The sequence below is a fragment of the Miniopterus schreibersii genome (assembly GCF_964146895.1).
Source record: "Miniopterus schreibersii genome assembly, chromosome: X".
NCBI classification, from domain to species: domain Eukaryota; kingdom Metazoa; phylum Chordata; class Mammalia; order Chiroptera; family Miniopteridae; genus Miniopterus; species Miniopterus schreibersii.
In genome coordinates this window covers 4193246-4217542 of record NC_138104.1, presented here as the reverse complement: position 1 = coordinate 4217542, position 24297 = coordinate 4193246, and the positions used below count along the sequence as shown (strand labels likewise).

Here is a 24297-nt window from a genome sequence, read left to right as displayed (position 1 = left end):
TCAAAAGGCTACACATTTTGATCCCATTTATATGAAGTTCTGGAAATGATAAAACTATAGAGACAGAAATCAGACCAGTGGTTGCCAGGGGTTGGCAGTATAGGGAGGGGATTGACTACAGAGCATGAGGAACATTTTGCAAGAAAAAAAATTCTATTATCTTGATTTCAGTGGTAACTACAAACTATATAATTTTGCCAAATTCACAAACTTGTACATATCTAAAAAGAGCAATTTCTACTGTATGTAAATTATATCTCAATAAACCTGAAACACAAAAACAAAAAAGCATACATACCATTTCAGAAATGGCCAACTATTTTAGGCAGAGATCTACAATTAATCAGAACTAAACATGCTGAATTTTGACTAAGTCATGACTAAAGGACAGGAAGAGGACAAATGTCATGAGAGTTTTGTGTGTCTTTCACTGCTGATTGATAAAACTGTGTAAAAAAGGTCTCTAGTAAGAAGGTGATAAATATGAAATTTAAAACCCAAATTCCCCATTTCCTATTTATTTTAAACAAATTAACCTAAAATGATAAATGGCCACTAACTGTCCTTACCAATTGCTCGAGTTTGTAGATGACTCATTCAAAGGACCGCCTAATGAGACAGGAATCTGTTCAAGTACTAATTCTCCTTAAATTACAAGTGTTCTGATTTATAAGAGCAGGTAAGAAGCATTTTCATTCTGTGCAATTTCTTTCTCTTGGTTAGAATTTTGAGGAGACACAATAGAAGCTTATCTTGGTAGCAGAGGCTGCAGGGTGGGAGAAGGTGCAGAGTTGTCCAAAACACCCCTGAAGGGCCTTTCTCCTAGTTTGGCAAGCTATTCAGTGATAGCTGCAGGCAGGTGTCTAGTAGTGGGTAAGCCAGTGTGCATGGTTCTGAGTTTGCAGGGAGCTATGGTCAAAACAGTGGTAGGAGTCATTTAAGTAACATTCTCAGAGCCCCAAAGGAGACCCAAACTGAAAAACAGACTACAGAAGACTTGTCTTCATTCAGTCATCCATTCATCCAACAAATACTTATTGACTGCCCATTTGGGGCCAGGCTCTGTGTTAAGGCTGAAGACAGATAACTACCTAGTCTAGAGTAGCTTACAATCATCTGGTGGGCAGGCGCGGGGGTGTACAATAACAGAAAACAGGCAGGAGTGCACCTTAATGGAATAAGAAAGCTACAGCTGTGATTTATTCCTCCTTGTATGCTATTTCCCATTAGGCTCTCAGCACCCCAAAAGACAAGACAGGCAGACATTCCAGGTTGCAAGCACAACATAGCCAGGAAACCACAGGAAGTTCTGTGGTACTGATAACCTGATGGAAAATGGTGTATAATGAGACTGAAGAGGTAGGCACGAACCACAAATGTTGAGGGGCTTTGTAAGTTGTACCAAAGAATTAGATGTCAGTTTGCGGGGTAGACAATAGAAAGACTATTAACAGCAGAGTAACAAATGAAGATTTGCATTTAGAAAGATGAATCCAAGGGCAAGTCCAGAACAGACAGGAGCGCAAAGGAGATGGGGAGTTTCCTCTCTCTCTTTTGGGTAGTTGAAAAGCTAACAGAGTACCAGAAAGTTGTTGTTCATTGTATAGCCCCTCCATGAACCAACCCAGAGTCATGCAGAAGAAATGGCCCATTCTTTGCCCATTGCATACCTCTAGCTAGCAATTGTTATTATTTCTCTCTACAAGCCCTCTCCAACAAAGTAGCAGCTCCCTAAGGACAGGAATGGTTTCTCCCCCCACACCCACACACACACACACACACTTTCCTTTATATCCTAGTGCCTTGCTAACAGTAGTAACTGTGTTGACTGGGTGAATGAATAAATGAATGAATGAATGGTTTGGGCCCAAGAAACCAATTGAAAGCTGTTGCAAAATGTGATTGATGGGTTATTTGAGAAGTTGGTAAGCTACTCATCACGTGCAAAATTAAACTGAATACCTTTGGAAGGCTCTTCCAATGTGAACATTTTATGATTCTAGGCCACTTCCCTGAGAAAGTTAACAAGTGGCAGAAAAGAAGATACGTGAAATTTATTCTAAAGAAAGACAAAAAATTGGTCTAATCAAAATGTTAATGGATGAGTTTATAATATCAGAAAATAATGAACTAAGTCAGCTAAAAGCTAATAGTACATTTTTTATAAAGGCCCCGGAGAAAGGAAACCACTGATTATCATAATTAAGCTTCTGAAGGCAGTCAGTGTAGTAGATCAGGCCCTGTAGTCTACATAGACCCTTACATACTGGAAGGAGGGAATGTCACGTACTTGGAGATGGGCCCAGAAGCAATGTCTAGAAGGAATTTCACGTAGGCAAGAGTGCATAATTGGAAAAGGAAACTGAGCAGCAATAGGCAGATGTCTAGGCAGCTAAGCAGTGAGCATCAGGATACTCAGCATGGAGAAAGCAGGCAGAACACAAGGGCAGGGAAATCTGATAAAAAGCAATTAGTCAGTGAACATCAACATCAATAATGAGCAGCAAAGGCATGTATCTAAGCAGAGCTCAACTTACTGAGAATGAGAAGCCTGGCTAAAAAAGGGCATATTCCTACCCTTTGAGAAACTAGGGCACCAACCACTATACGCAGACTCGGACTTCACAGGGTTAAAACAGAACAGGGCCCGGTTTTTGGCATGAAAATACAAGGTCATTCTTTTTCTTTTTTAAGAATTTTTACTGATTTTTAGAGAGAGAGGAAAGGAGAGGGGGAGAGAGAAACATCAATGTGAGAGGGAAACATCGATCGGCTGCCTCCTGCATGCTCCCCATCGGGGATCAAGACCGCAATCCAAGCATGTGCCCCAACCAAGAATTGAACGAACTGGCAACCTTTTGGCTCACTGCTTCCCTGCCTAGACCTCTGTCTATTGCTGCCGAACCACAACTGAGACACATAGGTCAAGGCAAGGCCATTCTTAATCACAAGGAACTATACAAAAGCAGCCTTACAAAAACCTGAGCACACACAAAGTCAGAATAAGTACATAGCAAACACGCTGATGTACTGAGTTAGTTGCCTGAGATTCCTGAAATTCTCTCCAACTCAGGACAGGTTAAGGCCCAAAGCCTCACTCAGGGCTGACCCACCCCAACTCTGTCCACTGGATTGCTGTGAAGACATGAAAGCCAGCAGGCCCTCAGAGCCCTCCAAACATCAGACAGCATGAGGCAGGCCATACATAGAAAAGAGCTGCTCAAAGTATATCAATAAAAGAGAGTCTGTCACAATGAAGAACCAGGGAAGAGGAATATGGAATTCAATATATAGACATTTCTTCTGTTCACTTTCTCCATCCACCACCATTTCTCTAATCCAGAATACATATACTTGGGGGGGGAGAGGGAGAGAGACAGACAGACAGACGTAAATTGGTTGCCTCACGCACGCCAGCCATAGAGGGGTGCAAACCTGCAACCCAGGTACATGCGCTTGACCAGGAATCAAACCCACAACCCTTTGGTGCATGGGCAACACACTAACCACTGAACCATACCGGTCAGGACTAGAATACATATCTTTAAAAAGTGCTACAAACCATAGGTATTATCCAGAAAACTATTCATTTTATATTTGTGACTATATCTAGAAAAAATAATTTGGTATCAGTTCCTTGGTCAAAACGTTTTATTCCCATTACATTTTTTCCTAATGTAACATACCATGGTCATAATGTGTAACCGGGAGGACAGTCCATATTGCTATTCTTCTTTCCCATTCTGAACCACAGATTTAGAAGGTCTTGAGGGGTTTATGTTCTGGCCTATCCATTCTCACTGTACAAATGATAATCTGAGGACCATTGAGGAAAATTACATTAAAAAAATTACACAACAAACTCATGGTGAAGCCAACAATGAAACCCAGATGTCTCTGTTCCTTTCATGTTTGCAGTGACACCAAATCTGGTAGAAATGCCTGTCATTAGGAAGCAAAATTCAGTTAAAAGTATTCACTCTTAATTTTTAACCCTTCCCACTTGAGCTTACACACAGTCCAACAGAAAATCTCTTTCCATCTGCACAGACGTTCCTTGATACATGACAGAATGGAAATCCACTGGAAGTTACACAATTTTGATTATCCAACTCCAAAGCAAGAGAAAGCCTCAAGCAACACCATCTGATTATGAGATCTTGCTGCTGTGGAGAATTAATCAAATTCATCCTAGAGGATCATCTGCTGCATGACACACTCATGCCTTAATATTGAAACTCCGTAACAAATTTCAACACAAGATGTGCTGATGACTTCTTTGCTAGTACTTTGTGATCTTCATCTGTTACTGTGACTAGCATTTGAAGGAATGTAAATAAGCAGGAGGTTGATTCATAATATCTATACAATCCTTTATACTTATATGAAAGATGGGAGGATAGAAAGGGTCTTGTTTGGGGAAATACTTTTCACTGTTACTTCTAAGTATAAAATAAGTGAAAACAGAAGGTGAGAAAGTCTAACTGGTAAATCATAAATAACTGAGTTGCAACAGCATTTGAAGAATGTGATTTAAACTACTTAACAAGTCACCTATAATTAAATAGTTTATTGTTTAAATTCTGTGGACCTTTCCTTCTGGAAAAATCTTTCTGAGAAGTGCTTTAAGTTTTGTTGGGCACCATGGACATGAATTAAGGATGAGGTGGATAGCCCGGCCGGTGTGACTCAGTGGTTGAGCATCGGCCCATGAACCAGGAGGTCATGGTTCAATTCCTGGTCAGGGCGCATGCCCGGATTGTGGGCTTCATCCCCAGTAGAAGGCGTGCAGGAGGCAGCCGATCAATGACCCTCTCTCATCACTGATGTTCCTATCTCCCTCTCCCTTTCTCTCTGAAACCAATAAAAATATATTTAAAAAAAAAAAAAGGTGGGATGGATAAAGAGTGAATGGGACTGCTGGAGACGACAGCCCCATAGCGCTGACCCTGGCCATCAGTCTTGAAGCAAGCACTATCACTTGCTTTAATTCTTACTCCCTCATCCTTTGCTATCTCTGAATCTGGTGATTTCTAGGAATAAACCTTCTTTATGATACATGCTGTATATTATTCGGTTTGAAGAAGCCTTGAATTTATGTGAAGTAAAGCAATGTTTTTTTTCAAAGCTCTCAGTTCTTAAAATATCAGAACCTGCAAAAAGCATGTGCAGAGTTGTTATTATCCCTTCAAGTCAATAGCTCAGTCACTGCTATGAGATATTAAGAAAGGAGTTAAGAAGACAAGCAAATCTTTAGGGCTGCATCTATTCTGGCAAAAGCAGCACAGCAGAGAGGCACAAACATGTTAACAACCATTTTAGCAAGTGAGTTCTTGCCAAGCAAAAATATCTTGGGCCACTCTGTCTACCCAAATGTTTTCATAGAGATTTTAGCTAGCAGGCAATTAAATTTTAGGAGCAGCTTCAGGCAAACAGAGGCTTGGAGGTTGAAAAATAAGAGTGGATGTGGGCAACAGCTGGAGATGGCAGTATTTGCAAAAATATATTAAGGGTCTCCTAACTGCTCCAGAACAAATATTCACTAAAATAGTCATTTTAATTTTAAATCCCTTCAGCTAAATAAATTTCACAATTTAAATAAACATTTTAAACATGTCAACTTCATATATCTGTCTCCTAATTAAAATAAAACTTAAAAGGAGATACCAAAAAATAATGGAGAAGGTCCCACTCAGCAAGAAAGACGTTATATGGAATTTCATATTTAAAAAACAATCTCTTGGGCTACATTTAGTGACTTGTTTCCAAAGAGCACAGTATGGAAAGGAAGAAAAACAGTAACTTGCTAGTGGAGGAATCTGGTAAAGACTCATATAGACAGGTGATTAAGGTCAACACCAACAGTGATAAGTCATATTGATAATATGTACCCTTGATAGGGTATGATAAAAATGGCACTTCACTTCTCTGGTCTTCCTCGAAAAACTCAATATCCTGTCTAAACAATCATGAGAAAAGTAGACAAATCCCAACTGAGGGGCATTCTACAAAATATCTGACCAGTTTCTCTCAAAGCTGTCAACATCATCTAAACCAGGGGTGGGAAACATCTGGCCCACGGGCCATATATACAGCCTGCAAAATCATTTTGTCTGGTCCTGCCAAGGCAACCAAAGGCAGAACTCAAAATTCAATAAATCTAGGAACTTTTCTCATAGCTAATTTTTAAGTTGATAATTTTGTATGGCCCTTGAATGATGTTATAAATATCCAAATGGCTCTTGGCAGAAATAAGGTTCTCCACCCCTTATCTAAACCAAGGAAAGTCTGAGAAGCTGTCACAGCCAAAAGGAGTCTAAGGAGATATAACTGAGATAAGATATCTTGAATAGGATTCTGAAGTAGGAAAATTCCATTAATGGAAAACTGAGGAAATCAGAATAAAATATGGACTTAAGTTAATCATATTATATCTATATTGGTTCATTGATTCTGACAAATGTACATTACTAGTGCAAAATGTTAATAATATGGGAAAATGTGTGTGTGGCATATGAAAACCCTCTGAGCTATCTTCGCAAATTTTTGTGGGGAAGGCCTGGGGTGGGGTGGGGCATGGGTGGAGGGAGCAAAAAGGAGGAAAATGGGGGACATCTGTAATACTGTCAACAATAAAAAATAAAATTAAAATATTCTAAAATAAAAAGGCTTTTAAAATATTTAAAATTTCTTTCTTGGGCCCTGGCCAGGATGGTTCAGTTGGTTGGGCATCGTCCTGTGCACTGAAAGGTTGTTGGTTTGAATCCTGGTTGGGGCAAATGCGCAGGTTGTAGGCTTGATCCTGGGTAGGAGGTGTGCAGGAGGAAGCCAACTTATGTTTCGCTTTCACATTGATGTTTCTCTCTCTCTATCTCTCTCTCTCCCCCCCCTCTCTAAAAATCAATTTTAAAAAATCTTTAAAATTTTTTCTTGGATATCTCCCTTCTCCATTGGCATGTACATGTAACCAAGTATCAGAAAGAGACTCGATGAGGCTTGGCCACCAGTTCTGTGAGAAAGAAACCTGCAATTAATTTCCTATGGATCACCTAATAGTCACAGGGAGGGAATGGTTTTGTCAAAATAGTGTCCTTGCCCAGCTGGGTGAGGCTCAGTGGTTGAGCGTCAACCTGGGATCCAGGCGATCGGGGTTCGATTCCTGGTCGGGGCACATGCCTGGGTTGTGGGCTTGATCAATGACTCTCTCATCATTAATGTTTCTGTCCCTCTCTCCCTCTCCTTTCCTCTCTCTGAAATCAATAAAGATATATATATTTTTTAAATGGTGTCCTTGAGTCATACAAGGAGCAAACTTAAAATCAATGGCAAAACTGGGGATGAGTGACCTTTAACAATGCAGTCAATCCATCAGCAAGAACAGACTGATGGTGTAGCACAGCCCTGGAATCTAAACAAAGCAAAGAATATGTACAACTAAGCCTTGGTAATGCTTCAAAATGCTTTAGATAGAAATCTAGAAACTACAACAACCTAAGCTTTAGCAAAAAATAGTTTTGACCCTGCATAAAAAAACATTTCAAAAATTTAAAAACAAAGTGCTGCAACACCGGAATCACGGGCATTATCAGTTTTATAATCATTTCCTGGATTTGGATGGCAGAAGATACAAGTTATATTTAGAGTGGTAAAGGTTAAAAAGTACTGTGTAATTTTTAAAGTCCAGGTTTGGGTTGACTAATCAAGTAGACCTTGTTTACATTTCAGTTGACATCTGAGGACATCAAATGATAAAATGGGGGTGGAGTGGGAGACTGAATAGTTTATAACCAACTGTTGGTCAGAAACAACGTACTTGGTCTTCAAAGGTTTAAACTGAGTAAACCCTCAGTCAATATTTTTATAGAAAGCTGGTTCTCAAACATTATGCATCAGCATCACCTGGAGGGTTTGTTACAAAACAGACTGCCAGGCCCCATCCCCAGAGTTGCTGATGCAGTAGATCTGTATCAGAGGCCTGAAAAATCCATGTCTAATAGCTCCCAGGTATTGTGGATTCTTGTCTTTATATTCTCTTTTCTAAATATTCCAATATATTAGGAAAACCTACCCAAACCAAATTTACATTAGGAAATTTCCTGCTCTTTTTCTTTAGCAACAAATATTTTTTTTTAAATAATGTGCTGACTTTCTGAATACATTTATAGGATAAACAGTCCTTTCAATGCAGAAGAACAGACATTGCTCTAGCAGAGTCAAAGCCAAGGGAAACATAAAGCACATTTGGGTGTTCACTGTGCAATAGCAACAAATATTTTTGAGCATTTATTACAAAGCTCAGGACCATACCAGACACTGGCTCTGAGTATAGACAGCAGTAAGTAAAATCACACATGTCCTTAGATCTTGCTCTAGAAGGGGAGGCAGCTAATAATTAGTTCCAAAATTCATTACTAATTACAACTGCAGAAAGACCTAAGTAAGAGAAGCACAAGGTGATAGGAGACCCTGTAAGACTGGGTGGTCTGACCTCAGAAGGGGTCAAGGGAAATCTTCCTTAAGGAAGTGATGCTTGAGCTTAGTTCTGAAGGAGGAATAGAAATGGGGTCTTTGGTGAGAGGATTCCACACAGTAGGAGCAGAGTGTGCAGTAGCATAATGGTGCCTTTCCACTAACTAGATACTTTGAGATAAGGTCTAAGATTTAAGCATGTTAAAACCAACACTGCACTACAGTAGACCTCATAACAACTCAGAAGGGCATTTCTGGCTGACAGGCTTCATTAAGGGCTTTATTCACATGGCACCTTTTCAGGGAGACCTTCCTTTATCGTCCTATGAAAGACTGCAATCTCTACCACCTGGTACTTCGTATCCTCCTTCCCTGCTTTATTTTCCCTTTATCACTAGCATACAAGATAATACAATTATTTGTTTATTGTCTGTCTCCCTGTCTACTGGTTGTCTACCCAAACCTGTTCTTCCTTTCTTCCTGAGCACCTGGGTTTTTCAGCTAGAAATTACATTTCCCTGTCTCCCTTGTGGCTGAGGACCATGTGACCAATATTTCTCCAGAGGTATGTATGTAATACTCATGTGTGAAAATTTCTCAATATTTTCCTAAAGAAGCTTGCCCTTGAATCCTCTCTCATTCTAGCTGCTTGGAACTTGAAAACCAAATGCTGAGTAAGGCAGAACTGCTCCACTAAGCTTGGGGTCCTGAGTGACCTCATGGAATAGAGGCTGGCTCCTTGCCCTGGGCTAGTACATGCCACAGAAACAAACACCTACCTTTTACTGGCCACTGTATTTTGGAACTCTTTATTGTATCAGCTTACCCTTTATCCTAACAACATCCTCCCATATTAAAATGTTAGGTTCATGGGGACAGAGATTTCTCTCTTGTTTTGCTCACCAGTGCATCCCTAGCAAGTAGAATAGTGCCTAACGCATCGTAGGATATCCAATAAATATTTATGGATTGATTAAATTTGGCAAGTTCATTATCACCACCCTTCCACATCTCCAAATCACCCTCATGGCTTCAAGGGGTTCAGATTGAGAGATCCAAACTGCTCCCAAGAAAGTGCCCCAAAATCCTATACCTCTTTCACTGCCATCTGCCCTCCCCTTCTCCGTGAATGTGCCCTTCAGCCACATTATCCTCCTTCCAGCTTCCCAGTGCCTGGCTCTTCCCAAACTGAGGGCCTTTGAACAATCTGGTTCCAATACCTCCTCCCAACCCCTTTTGCAGTAGCCCCACGTTCCTTCAGTTATCTGCTTAAGTGTCATTTCCTCAGATGGAACTTGTTGGCCACCCTATCAAAAACAAACCCTATTTCTATTATTTCTGTTTCTATTCACTTTATTTATAACTTATGAAAATGAGTAATTATAAATGTGTTGCTTATTTTTTATTGTAAATTAGATTACAAGCTCAACAGGACACAAACCACTTCTGTTTTTATTTACCACTCAGTCACTATTGCTTAGCATAATGTTTGGCATGTCATAATAAGTCAGTAAAGCAGTGAATAAATAAACTGCACTTAAGATGCTGAGTGTTTTTTAAATATTTTGAGGTAGACATGGGTTAAGGCGCACATAGCTCTCCATAAATGCAGTCTTCAAATGTCCTTGACTACCAACCTGAGGATAATGTGTTTCTGTTTATGGAGCTATAAACCAATGCCCCTTCTGTCATGCCTTTACTACTTAGGATTATCATTCCTCCTTTCCGCTACTAGTTTTTAGTTGCTAATGACCAGGTGGAATTTGAATGATTCCTATTGGTGTGATAGACCAAAAGCAGCTTTTATCAGGATGTCTCAAATGCAGGTTCATACGGGCATATACAATTCCAAATAAATGATTATATTTTGTGGGCATGCCAACTGGCCTCCCATGATCTCAAACCCAATGACCAAAGTTCCTCTTATCTCTCAGGTCAAGACTTAAACTCATCAATTTCCTTCAGGATTATGTAATCTGATGTGACCCTCTGGAACTGTATGGGCACCAGCCAAAGTGAGCACTCTGGAACACTGAGGGTACTCAGTGACACAGATTTTTAAAAACGCTGCTTTTAAAAATTGGTTGTTGTTTTTTTTCTGTATCTTGTGGATATACAAACCTACATATGGGATAAAACTGCATAGAACTAAACACACACACACAGACACATATGAGTACAAGTATAACAGGAGAACTATGAATAAGATCAGTGGATGTTAACAATATCAATACCGTGGTTGTGACATTATACTACAGTTTTGCAAGATGTTAACATTGGGAGAAACTGGGTAAAGGGTACATGGGACCTCTATTACTTTTTACAGTTGCATGCAAATCTACAATTATCTCAATCCAAAATTCAATTTTAAAATTCTGCTTCAACACAGAAAATCTATGTTGCAGAATTCAACTGGTTAGTTTTCTAAAAACAAACAACACACACACACACACAAAAAAAAAAAAAAACAGGAAGGAAGAGGCTGGGGAAATGAAAGAGAAGTAAAATAGGAGTGAATCTGAAACTTCATATTGAGGGACATTACTAAAAGAACACTGCAATCTCTGAAAATATACACACATCTCTTCAATGTACTTTCAGGTCACAATGTCAAAGAGTAAAAGATTGTTAGAGAAACACCTAGATAACCTCCTACATTTTACAGATCTGAAAAATGAGGCTCAAAAAATAATTTGCCAAACTTTTTAAAAAAAGATAAAGGAAACTAGCTTTCAAACTTTGGCATAGGGAAGGATTGCTTAAATGAGACATATAAAAGCACTAACCATAAAGAAAAAGACCAAAAATAAAATAACTACATTCAAGGTAAGAACTTGTTTATCGAAAGACACCAAAAAAGTAAAAGGAGGAGCCACAGACTAAGAAGATACTTACAATAACAAAAAACCAATAAAGGATTAATATATAGAATATGAAAAGGACACATAATAGAAAATAAAAGGACATGAACAAGTACTTCAGAGGGGAAACATAAGTGGTCCCCAAACATGCAAAGGTGCTTAACTTCATCAGTAATCACAGAATTGGCAAAAAGTAAGAAGTCAGACAATACCAAGTGTTGAAAAAATATGAAGCAATGGGAACACATACATTGCTAGTGTAAGTTTATACTGGTAAAACCACTTTGGAGAACAATTCCACCTCTTCTCGTAAAGTTGTATATTTCATTATCTATCATTAGCTGTGTCTGTCTTCCTGAGTGTATATGCCTGAGTGTAAATGTTTGTATGTGTATATGTGTACACACACACACACACACACACACACACACACACACACGAGGGGGGGCATTTTATAAATATACATCAAAAGATATATTTTCTGATCATAACGGAAAAAAACAAACCTGTAAACAACCTAAAGGTCCATCTACAGAATAATGGGTATGTTCCGGTATATTTCCAAAGTGAAATATTATTCAGCAGTGACAATGAATAAATTATAGCTACATAAACCATATGAAGAATCTTAGGAATACTGAATAAGAAAAAACAGTATACTATCTCTACAGCTCAAAATAAGAAAACTAATTTATTATCTAGGCTTGCATACATGTGTTAAATTTTTTTTTAAAGCAATAGAATGAATCACAGAAATAAGATTAATGGTTACAGCTTGGCTGGCATGGCTCAGTGGTTGATCATAGACCTATGAACCAGGAGGTCACGGTTCGATCTCGGGTCAGAGCACATGCCCAGGTTTTGGGCTCCATCCCCAGTAGAGGGCGTGCAGGAGGCAGCTGATCCATGACTCTCATTATTGTTGTTTCTATCTCTCTCCCTCTCCCTCCCTCTCCCTTCCTCTCTCTGAAATCAATAAAAACATATTTAAAACAAAACAAGCAAAGATTGAAGACTACTATTACTGGAGTCACGGATTTCAGAGAAGAGCATTTTTGGGAAGATTCCTATAGCTACTGCTGTGGAGACAGAAAGCAGCCTGATGTCCATTTTTAGTGCTCCCTTTTTTAACATCTAATTTCACCTCAGAAAACATAAGGCATTGAAGACCAAGGTTTCCATCTTTCTGCTGCATTGAGTTGGGACCTCTGCCCTCTAAATCAACTGGTTCCCCTGCTTTAAGTGCCATAATTAATAACTACCCAACTGCTCAGGTAAATGCCCCCACCTGTAATGAGGTTGCCCGTTCCTTCGAATCCTTTGGATTCCCTACCACCCAGTTCACTTGCTACCTCCTCTATAAATCCTGCCCCCAGCCACTGGGGCCAGAGTGAGATTGAGCGCCCTCTTTGAATGTCTGCTGCACTTACTGTGTGTGCCTTCAAAAGAATAGCACTGATGACCTGTTGCCTTGTGAGGAGGCTGGTCCTGTGTGTCCTCCTCTGTCTCTAATAGACTGAAAGCTCCTAGAAAGCAGGGCTGTGCCTCACATACCTCTACAGCACCAAGTAGAGCATGAATGTTCAGAGGAAGCTTGTGATTCACATGAATGTTTTTAAAAAGGAGCCAAAGTAAATTGTGAAACTATACTATAGATCCCTTAACCCATATTACTGCACACTGCATTAATTGTGAAGCTTAGCACGCCCACTGCTTAGACAACAGGTGTAGCTTACATAATTCACTCTACCCAGCTGTTACTTATTTGTGACAGTTCCCTCTTGGCTTGGGCTCCCTGATGATCTGTAGGATTACTGCATCTCCCAGTATGATTTCCTGATTTATTCCTTACCCAAATCATAAAATAATTTTACTTTCCCTTTCTGACAACAGTGAAAAAAGCTGGCACTTAAAAATTACCACAGCGGTATCCCTGGGGGTTTCCATGACTATAAAACTCAAAGAACAATCCTGAAATAAAACACTATTTATAAATATTGCTATAAAATTCATTCATTAGTCCAAGAATTTTATTTTTTCTTTTGGCAGTTTTTCCTATATAGTCATCCTTGACTAAATACTCTTCAGTATGCCATCTCTTTGGAATTGTGTTTCACAAAAGGATTTTCAAATCAGCTGCCTATGAGCTAACAGTTAGCCATGTATAGAATAAGATGAAGTAATGATGCAAATAAGTGTTGAAACTATGGGTAAGTGCATGGAACAAGGAGTGCTGGGGGCAGCATCAAAAGTCCAAAAGTCAGAAAAAAATGAAAATCCACGAACTTGGTAATGCTCCAAAGAGGAAACCAGCAAGTGTTGACGCTAAACTGGCAGAAACATCAATACTTCCTGGTTCCCCCACTGGATGCATCAATTTACCACAGGCAGGCTGCTCTTCTGCTGCAAGTGACAAATAGTAAATGTGTTCAACAACCTGAAAAGGAATGACCCACAACCCAAAAGCACAGATGTGTGCAGCAATAAAAAGAAGGTAGTGATTGCTGAAATTCTCAGTCTCAGCTCTGCTGATTACCTTAATGACCATGAACAAGTCATTTCCCCTCCATGAATAATGTTTTGTAAAATTAGTGTGTAGGATGTAGGAGAGAGTTAACATAGCAGGCCAGAGACAGCTGCTCTTTAAAAGCCCTGCTTGCAAGGCTGGTACCCAGCTGGTGTCTGGGGACTTGGATTTGGGGAAGGTTCCCAACACCCTAACTGATGAGTAGCTCACTGTGCATAAATTGTGTAAACAATATGGTTTATGTTAAATACCTGCTTTCCTTCTCGAGGTCTGGAATTTTGGCACATACCAGGCATAGGGTATCTATATAACCAGCTCCCAATAAAAACCCCGGTCACTGAGTCTCTGATGAGCTTCCCTGGTAGACAGCATGTCACACAACAAGGTGTCACAACTCACTGCTGGAGAAATTAAGCACAACCTGTATGACTCTAGTGGGACACGACTGTTGGAAGCTGTGCGTGGTTTCCTCCCAACTTAGCCCCATGTGCCTTTTCCCTTTGCTGACTTTGCTTTCTATCCTTTTGCTGTAATAAATCATAGCTGTGAGTGCAACTATATGCTGAGTCCTGTGACTTTTGCCACTATACCATCAAACCTGAGAGTGGTTTGTGGAACCTCTGACACACTTGACAGTGTTGAATAGTCTACCAAACATCTTCCCAGCAACCTTGTGAAGTAGGTATTATGATGTGCATTCTACGGATAAAGAAAGTAAAGTTCAGAGAGGTGTACAGTATACACAGAAAATAAATAATGCAGTGCTTATTATATATGGACATTCTCAAATTTTAGTGAACCACAGAACTATCTGGAGTGCTTCCTAAAAATGCAGTTTCCTTGGGTCTATCACATGAAATTTGGATTCAGTAGGCATGAGGCCCAGGAATCTGTATTTATAATAAACATCCCAGATGATTCTTATACAAGTAGTTCAAGAACCACATTTTGAGACACACTTTGATGTATATGAACTGCAACGCCCAGTTTCCCAAGCTGGGTAGTAAATGGCAGAACTAGGATTTGCACTAACCCTTTTTAAGAAGGTTGAGGCTCTTTTCACAACAAAATTGCTTCCAAATATCTCAAACCCTTCAGTTCCTCTGGTTTACTCTGCCTTCTCCCTGCTAGTATCCACCCAGCTGATGGCAATTGGGTGCAAACAAAGGAAAGTATCTAAAATTCCCAGCACCAAATACTAAATGGCATCCTGAATCCAAATAATGCACACTTACCATGGAAAATCAAAAGATATTCAGCTCTTGGAGAGTAAATACTGCAGCTTTGGTTTTCAAAAAAGATTTGATGTGCTGCTGGCAACAGAAAATATTAGCTTAGGCACAGATTTAACACAAAGAATATGGATTTGCTTACAGTTTTAGAAGTTAAAGACAGTACGTTAATAATAGTTTTCTATGAAGGATCAAGAAAAGGGAGGATGCTAAAGATTATTTAATACCAGGGACTGGCTGAGCGTCTCTGCAGCCAGAAGCTGGGGTCTGGGAATTGCAGTATTTGCGGGGGAGGGGGCGCCTCCCCCTCCCTAGGCACCACTGGAACCGCTAGCCAGACAGAAATGGAGAAAGTGGCGGCTCAGCCATGGAGCCTGTAATGCTGGGGGCTGAGAGGAGGCTCCGGGTGCTGGCTGCAGAGGCTGTGGCAGGAGTGGAGAGGCAGGAGCCCGAAACTGAGTCTTACCTGAGGGAGTGGTGGGAGCACTCAGCCATCATCCTGCCTGGAAAGTTTGCCCCATCTGTGTCTATGGGAGGGACCAAGTGGTGGGACTCATGGCCAGCAAAGGGGTCTGATGGACATGCCCAGCAGTGAATCTGAAGGACCCTTTGTTTTCTAAAGAAACTTGGGTAGAGAGCAAGATGGGGGCTGGAGAGTTGGGCCTGGGAAACAGGATCAATCCTGCCCATCTTGAGAGCAGAGGAAGCGCCTCTTCCCCCTTCTGCGAATAGCTGGTTCTGCCCTGCCTTGCCCTGCCTTGCCCTGCCTTGCCCTGTGGGAACATGATAGGGACATTTTTGTCTAGTTGGAGCCTGGATAGAGGCCCTAACTAGGGGGGGATGGCTGCGCTGAAAGACTGGAGTGCTGTCTGGCTGGTGTGGCTCAGTGGCTGAGCATATGACCCAAGAGACTAAGGTTTGATTCCCGGTGAGGGCACATGCCCGGGTTGCGAGCTTGATCCCCAAGTTGGGGGCATACAGGAGGCAGATGATCAGTGACTTTCATCATTGATGTTTCTATCCCTCTCACTTCCTCTCTCTTAAATCAATAAAAATAAGAGGGAGGGAGGGAGGGAGGGAGGGAGGGAGGGAGGGAGGGAGGGAGGGAGGGAGGGAGGGAGGGAGGGAGGGAGGGAGGTTAGAATGCTAAGAAGGGCTGATCTTTAAAAAATTTTTATTATCCCCTCCTGCTTGAGGTGGCGGCCAAGGGGTGCCAGCAAGCCCCGCAGAGCTGAGGCATTGAAAAGAGAGAAAGTGCCCCCCCCACACAAGCTACGGGCACCACCCCCAATGCAAGTCTGTTCAAACCATCATGGCCAAGACGCGGCTACCCCCAAAGAGCCACAGAGCCCAATTTCGTGGGGGAAAGGAGAGTAACAGGAACACTCAAGGTGCAAGACCTGAGGAGGACCCCACCTGGGGGAAACAGAGCGCCCACAAGACTAGCTGGGGCTCTGCCCTGCTGTGCTTCAGTCAGGTTGTCCAAGGGGCCAGCAGAGACAGTGGCTAACATTAGCTTATACCAGAGAAACTCCAGGAAGCCCAAACCAACATACCAAGGGGTGAGCTTCAACAACATCAGAGCAAAATCCAGCGAATTCCACAAATAGAAGATCCAAAGTTTTTTCTTTCTTTCTTCTCTATTTTCTTTAATACATCTCTTATTTCTCTCTTGCCCTTAATTCTATTATTTTTCTTTATTATTTTTTAAATTTTCTTATTTTCTTTTTTCTTTTCCCATTCTATATTTTTATTACTTTTTAAAATTATTATTATTTATTTATTTTTCTTTTTTATTCTCGTTCTAATTCTTTTCTATTCCTTCTTTTCTTTCATATTCTCTGTTTTGGTTCTTTATTTTTTCTCCTCTAATTCTTTTGGTCTTATTTTGTCTTGTTTTGTTCTGTCATTACCTGTATAACAGCTGGCATGATGTGGTCTGGGCTGAGCCTCAGAGTCAGCAAGCCTGAGGGCTGAGCCCACCCACAAACGGTACAAAAGCAATCAAGATGCAAATACAACAGGAAGGCCCACTTATGTCACACAAAGGACATTCCTAGAGGACCCAGCTCAGAAGATCAAGGGGACTACACCACTGGGTCCTGCAAGACATTTCGCCAAGTTTTATCCAATACAAAGAAACAAACCCAAAGAAACAGCAAAAATGGGAAACAAAGAAATAGGCCCCAAATGAAAGAACAGGAGGAATCTCCAGAAAGAGAGCTAAATGAAATGAATGCAAGCAATTTATCAGAAACAGAGTATAAAGTAATGGTTTTTAGAACGCTCAACAGCATGAAAAACAACATAGAAACCATGAAAAACAACCAGTAGGAAATAAAGAATGACACAGTTGAAGTAAACAATACACTGGAAGGAATTAACAGGAGATTACAAGAAGTAGAGGGTTGAATCAGTAAATTAGACAAGGTAGTAAAGTGTATGTGTGTGTATATATATATATATATATATATATATATATATCACTGAATCAGATGCATATTAAAACGACAATGAGGTATCACCTCACACCTGCCAGAATGGCTACCATCATTAAATCAACAAACAAAATGTGCTGGCCAGGGTGTGAGGTATGGAGAAAAGAGCACCCTAGTACACTGCTGGTGGGAATGCAGAGTATACAGCCACCATGGAAAACAATATGGAATTTCCTCAAAAAATTAAAAATGGAACGACCAGGGACCCAGCGATCCCACTTTTAGGAATATGTCCTAAGAATCACGAAACACTACTCAGAAAGAACATATACACCCCTATGTGCACAGAAGCACTATTTACAATAGCTAAGATCTGGAAAAAGCCCAAGTGCCCATCAGCAGACGGGAGGATAAAAAAGCTGTGGTACCTTTACATAATGGAATACTATGCAGCTGTAAAAAAGAAGGATATCTTACCCTTTGAGACAGCATGGATGGACCTGGAGAATATTATGCTAAGTGAACTAAGCCAGTCAGAGAAAGACATATATCACACGATCTCACTTACATGTGGAATCTAATGAACAAAATACACTGACGAACAAAACAGGTTCAGAGGCATGGATGCATGGAACAGACTGACATACTACAGAGGGGAGGGGAGTGGGCGGGAGTGGAAGAGATTACCAAAGAACTTATATGCATATATGCATAGCCCATGGACACAGACAATAGTGTGGTGAAGGCTTCAGGTTGAGCAGGGGCTGGTTTCAGGGGGACAAAGGTGGGTGGGAATTGCGGACATCTGTAATACTGTCAACGATAAAAAAATTTAAAAAATAGTTTGCCCAAAAAAATTTAGTGCCCTAATCTAATCTAAAAAACAACCTTAAATAAATGCTCAACTTTTTTTATTACTTTTTAAGTGGACATAAAAGTATTATTTTTCTCATTTAAAGTAAGCATAGTATAGTACTTTTTCCACTGAAAGGAAGTTATTTTCAGTGCTATGCATTTAATAGTAGTCCCGTCTGAAATGCATAAACTTCTTGGTAGCTGCTTACTCAACTGATCATTTTTCATCTGTTATTACTGACTTAAACTGTGTTATCAATTCAGTTCAAAAAAATTCTGCAACTATTTATTTAGCAACTACTGTTTGCTTGATGCTATGCTAGCTGCAAGATCATTATCAAGAAAACTGTTCTCATTTTTCCACCACCTAGGTGAAGAGGAAGAGACTAGGAAAATATAGTCACCATAATACTTTAAGAAAACATATAACAGAGGAGCCTAAAAACCCAAACAATACCTGCTTAAACAAGGTAGGCCTCACCAATCTTTCTATGTTCTATTAGACAAATATGGGGCAAAAAAAAAAAAAAAAAAAAAAGGATGACATACCTGGATATCCATGGTCCAACATTATCTATAAACCACAGATAATCAAGAAGTCAGCCAAACCAACAATCCATCTATACACTGCAGTAATTGAAAGGCTGTCTGCCAACGTGCTGGCATAGGGCATACCGTGCCTTTATCTGCAGTGCTGAGCACTCATTCATCATTAAACTGCAGTAGTGTTAACATATGCTGCAGTTGTGCTAATGTTTGTTTTACAATCACCACTAATCTACCCTTATACCAGCCAAGAAGGTAAGTGTTAAGTGAATGGAAATAAACTTGAAAACTAGTTCATGTATGGAAGCCCAGAACCTTCCTACAGCAAACCAGAAAACTCCCCCTCAATCTCAAGGATTCCAGATTCAAAAGATTAATCAGGATAAAGCACTACAGATATATAGGAAACTCCACTACCTTGATGAAAATACAGAATTTTAATTTTGTGTCCCATGCCTTCACCCTCTTTGGGAGAACCAATCTACCATGTGAGGCAAGCAGTGAGCCTTGATGATTTTTTCCATCACTCAACAAACCAGGACTTGAAATCACTCATGGGCTAGTTCTTTGCATACCATCCAGACACAGGGGGTTAGTAATGGTTCTCCCACGGGCCACTGACCATCCTTTACCTCCCAGAACTCATAGTCCAGCTGATGATCAACTGGAAGCCTATGTGAGGAAATGAGCTGAGTTGGACAGTTGTACCAATATGAAAATAGCCAGCTTCACCTGCCTGAATTTCACCTCTGCTAAAAGTTCATTAAGAGCACTGAAAACTACCTGATTTGTAGGCACTCAATATTACCCACTGAAAGGCTGAATTATGAGCAATAATCATAAACAGAAGGAGCAAAAGTTAACCCTTACAGAAGGTATTTAGAAGAGATTCAAAGTTTTGTGTTGCTTAATCAATAAAAGGCAGATCAGGGGGAAAAAGACAAAAAACTTGTTTTCAGGTTATTTAATACACAAATAATTTAATAATAAATAAATATTTTTTTCAAGTAAAAGAGAATCATTCCTAAATAGATTTCCCAACTTACACAGGATTTAGCATAAAATAATTTAATAAGTCAAAAGGGGGCAATTCTTGTTTAGCTTTTCATTAAACCTTTAAACCCATGTGAAAATGCTACTGCAATCACTAGGAATTTTATGAAGAGTAAAAGACAGGCTAACATAAAAGTCCCTGACCCTTAAGTCTCAATTAGTCCAGACTTTCAATTAAACATGCCTGTAAAGGAAATAAATTCTATAGCTAAAGCTACTACTATTTATTTTAACAAATTAATTTATGGAGAATGGAGATGTTGACTGGGAACAGGCTGTGCTTTTATTATACTCAGAGGCATCCAACTCTTAAATATTTTAAGACATCCCTTACCTGCCTAAATCCTAAAATCCTACACCAAATCCAACAATTTCTACCTCAAAACTGCAAAAAGGGAAGTTATAATTCATCAGAAAGGAAAGAAAACAATTATTAATTGCAAAGATGGCAAGGACATATCTTTTAAAAATACAATGAATCACTATTTCTTTCTTCTTTTTACATAACTCTGTTATTCAAATACCGTCTGATCACTCATGGTCCAAGAACATTCAAATAATAAACCAAAGAGAAACAGATATTACAGATTGGTTTCCAAACATTATAGCCAATGATGCCACACTTGCCTATGAGTTCACCGACATAAAACCACATCCATACCTCACTGGCCACCAAACCACTGAGCAGAGCGTCCTTAACTGTAAGCTGTTTGAAGATACCAGTTTGAGCACTAGTGACTATTTTTTTTCAAGCTCTGAATAGCTGTAGGGATGGATCTCAGCAGGGGTTGAAGGAGCCAGCTCAACCATGGTACAGTGCCAAAATGTGGCTAATCAAGGCTTGGAATAAGTCACAGCATCTTTACCAGTGTGCACGTGTGTGGGGACGGGGTCTCAGTTATGAACAAATTGGGGCATGGTTCTAAGATGGAAAGTCTCTGAATCACTACTACTTTTAGCTTGAAACTGGAGATCCTGGGGAAATAAATGACCTTTTTTAAATGATTCAGCAAACACTACTAAGCCATAGATGATGCTACTCCCAAGAGATATTTATTTTCCATGTCAGGTTTAAAATATAAAGCACTGTCCTAACATGTAGTATCTAGTTCTCAGTGACCAGCAACTACAAACACCACCACCATAATTTATTTCACATTCAATGTCAATTTCAGATCTTAGATATACAAAAAATCACTTAATTTTGGTAAGAATTCATAGCCCCATCTCTAAACTATAAAGCAATCATAAGACAGCACACAACTTGGACTACACTACTGTGCAAGTCTCAAAGTCCAACCTTAATTATAGCCTTAGAGTCATTTAAATGCAAGTGCCCCTCAAATAATCTCTACTAGGCAAAAGAGGAGGACATGGCTTCCTGATCTAAAGGAGATAAAATGTGGCCCCCCAACATTCTGAAGTCATGCTTTAGCATGTATTCAATAGCATGCTTCACATTCAATTCAATGGTTTGCAGATTAATTCCTTGCTCTAGGCCACAGATACAACTCCAGAGAACCTTCCAGTTTACTGCACTGGTAGAAATTCCGAGACTTTCCATAGTCATGATTGCATAGGAAACTGTTAGAAGTCAGGTATTCCAGCTGAAACAATGAGGTCAAAGCTCATTTCAGTGTGAACTTGTGATTCTCTGCAGAAAGATCTTGGTTGGGGATGCAAAGTACTGTACTAGCCTCAAACCTGCAGGTTGGCACCTCAAGAACTGCTGCAAATTCTACTGCATGCCTTGGCTTCTTGGGCCAACATTGCTTAACTGCTACTCTGATACAATGCAGATCACTCTTAGCCAAAGAAAAGTAAAGGGGGCTTGGTTTGAAATATTCAAATTCTCAAAAAGATGAGAATGTCAACATCTTAATTTCAAGCTAATGAATTTATTATGAACCAGAGACCAGTTGTTTTCCATTATAAGTGTGCCATGTGAAAAGATTATTCTTTTCTCAAATATTACAATTAGCTTTTTGTCACCTTTCCCTTTTTGTCACCCTCAAACAACACTACAAGATCACAAAAGTGTATATGAAATAGAACTATAAAGGAGAGTATTCTTTTACCTTCTCAGACTAAACGTGAGAAACCAACGTTGGTCACTTGTTTTATAGCAAAGCATCAAATACAAGCCAATTCCTACGGAGTTCAAGACCCTTGATATGTAAAACCTCTACTGCTCTGTGCCACAGATAATCTGCTCCAATTTCGTTAAGGGCATGTTTATGGGTGAGGTAAACATTTCGAAAAACATTAACGCAGCACTCTCGTGATACTAATATCCTAAATGGGGATGTACAATTCTTTCTTTCAGCCATAGTACATTTGTGAAAGTTTCAAATGTAGAAAACCTGAGAGAAAAATCATCCGACCATAAAAAAATGTCAGCAATGCTTTGATCAGGAATAAACACGTGAAAAGAATCAAACCGACAAGTACTCAAACCTATACTGTGAGGGGGTTGTTGGGAGCGCACAGCACCCAACCATTTTTCGTTAAGTACAGAAAAATCTAAACTTAATGACAAACTCTTCTTTCACATCGATGGCAGAAATAAAATCCTATTCCCGCCACCTCATCTTGCAATTAAGGAAGTTTCTACAAAATAGCAGCCTGGAAGTCATGGTCCCTGTTTTGCTCCCTCCGTTCTTACTTAGCGTACCCTCTAGGAGTAAAACAGGTTACTCAAAAGTCAGTAGGCAGAAATCGCTTTTCCCAATGCCCAACTCCCTGCGGTGGGGCCTTGGAGGGGTAAACGTGGGCGGAGTAGTTCAGCAGCCGCCTGCCTCCCCCCGGGGTTCGCCGCCTCAGACGCTCGGGGCTCCGAGCGGCTTTGGACGCGGCGCTCCGCAGCGGCGGTGCCGCCTCCAGAAGTCTCCACATCCACCCAGTGCGCACACACAATCGCCCTGGCTCTCACCAGCCCCTAAAGGTGAGCTCCTTAGGCTGGGTCTCGAAAGTTTGCCCAGCCTCCGACCGTCAGCCAGCCACCCGGCCGGCCGAGCCCCGGGCAAGGCTGAGTCCTGCCCTCGCCTCAGCCCCCCTCAGCCCCCAAGTCTCCTTTTTGGGCCGCGGAGACAGGTTTCCGTTTACCTCCATGTGCTCGCAGCAGAGGAAACAAAAGAAAGCCACCTCCCTGATAATAAAACGCCATCTTCGACTAAGTGGCAAACAGAGGGGCCGCTGGGTCGGTCCCCCACCGTCCGGCCCGAGGCGCCCCCACCCAGGCTCAGGCGGAGTTCGTAACGGCTCCCGGCAGCTCTGCTTAAATCATCCGGGATGGGGGGGTCCTCTGAGAGCCCTACCTGCCTCCCCACCCCTGCTGCTGGGGCGGCATATTTCAGCGCGTGTTCAAAGGGGTGGTGGTGTCCCCCACAGATGCACTTATCTCCTCAGAAAACTGTTCGGAGGGACCCAGCGGAGGGGCTGACGAGCCAGCGACCCGGCCCGCGTGGAACCGCAGCGCGTGTACTTACAAAGCGGTTAAAGCTCCGGCGGAACATCGCGTCCAAGGTTGGGGGGCGACGCGCTGGGCTCTGCCGAGCTGTCTGGGAAGGTGCCGTCCACAAAACACACTGCGGCGTGGGCCGGTGGCGCTAAGAGCGCGGGAGGCCGACTGCCGGGCCACCAGAACGCCGCCGCCGCCGCCCCCGCCCTCCCTGGCTCTGCGCCCTCCCCCGCCCTCGCCGCGCGCGCCCCCGCCCCGCCTCACTCCGGCCCGCCCCCCGCCCGTCTCAGGGGCTGTCGTGGGTCGCTCCCTGTTATCTGGCTCCAGAACCGCCACCCCGCCGCTCCCGCAGCGGCCCTCGAAGAAGGCGAACCCGTGCGCGGGCGAGGGAAGGCGGAGGAGCCCTAGGCTCCTCCCGCGGGGAGGGGACGCCTCTATCTCTCCGTCGGCGCCGGGCCCGGCCTCCCGCGGTCTGCACTCTTCTCCGGGGCACTGCTACCGCCCGCCCTCCCTGCTGGCCGGCCCGCGTGCTTCCGCCCCACTCGGGCACGGGGACTCTCCGAGGCACCCCGCGCCTCACCTTGCCTCAGCCTGGCACTACTCCACGGGCTCGGTCGGGAGTCACAGCCTCCCCTGCCCCGGCCCTAACTCCTGCGCGGCGCAGCTTCACTCGCAGCCCCTGCTCGGTCCGCTCCGCCCCGCGCTTTCGTCCCGCACCGGGGTTGGGGAGCCACAGTGCCGCCCACCGGCCCGCCCCGAGCCCACCGGGCAACCAGGCTCTGAGCTGGGAGTGGCAAGGCAGTGTGGAGACCCCAGAGCGAGCGGGGCGGGGGAACTAATTATGAAACCCGCCCCC

The 24297-nt window shown here is 41.9% G+C and overlaps 1 protein-coding gene across 8 annotated transcripts in view; it reads right to left on the bottom strand.

Annotated features, from left to right (window-relative positions):
* Positions 1–23659, bottom strand: part of ATP11C (ATPase phospholipid transporting 11C (ATP11C blood group)) — a 144095-nt gene extending 120436 nt beyond the window's left edge. For 6 of the 8 annotated variants that reach the window (XM_081126277.1, XM_081126279.1, XM_081126283.1 and 3 more), the window contains exon 1: positions 23470–23659. In XM_081126277.1, the coding sequence (XP_080982403.1) occupies positions 23470–23496 (27 nt within the window). In that variant the 5' untranslated portion in view covers positions 23497–23659. Of the gene's footprint in view, positions 1–15092; positions 15168–23469 lie in introns of those variants that run through there. The other 2 variants (XM_081126281.1, XM_081126278.1) reach the window with 2 other exon arrangements.
* Between the last annotated feature and the right edge of the window lie 638 nt (positions 23660–24297).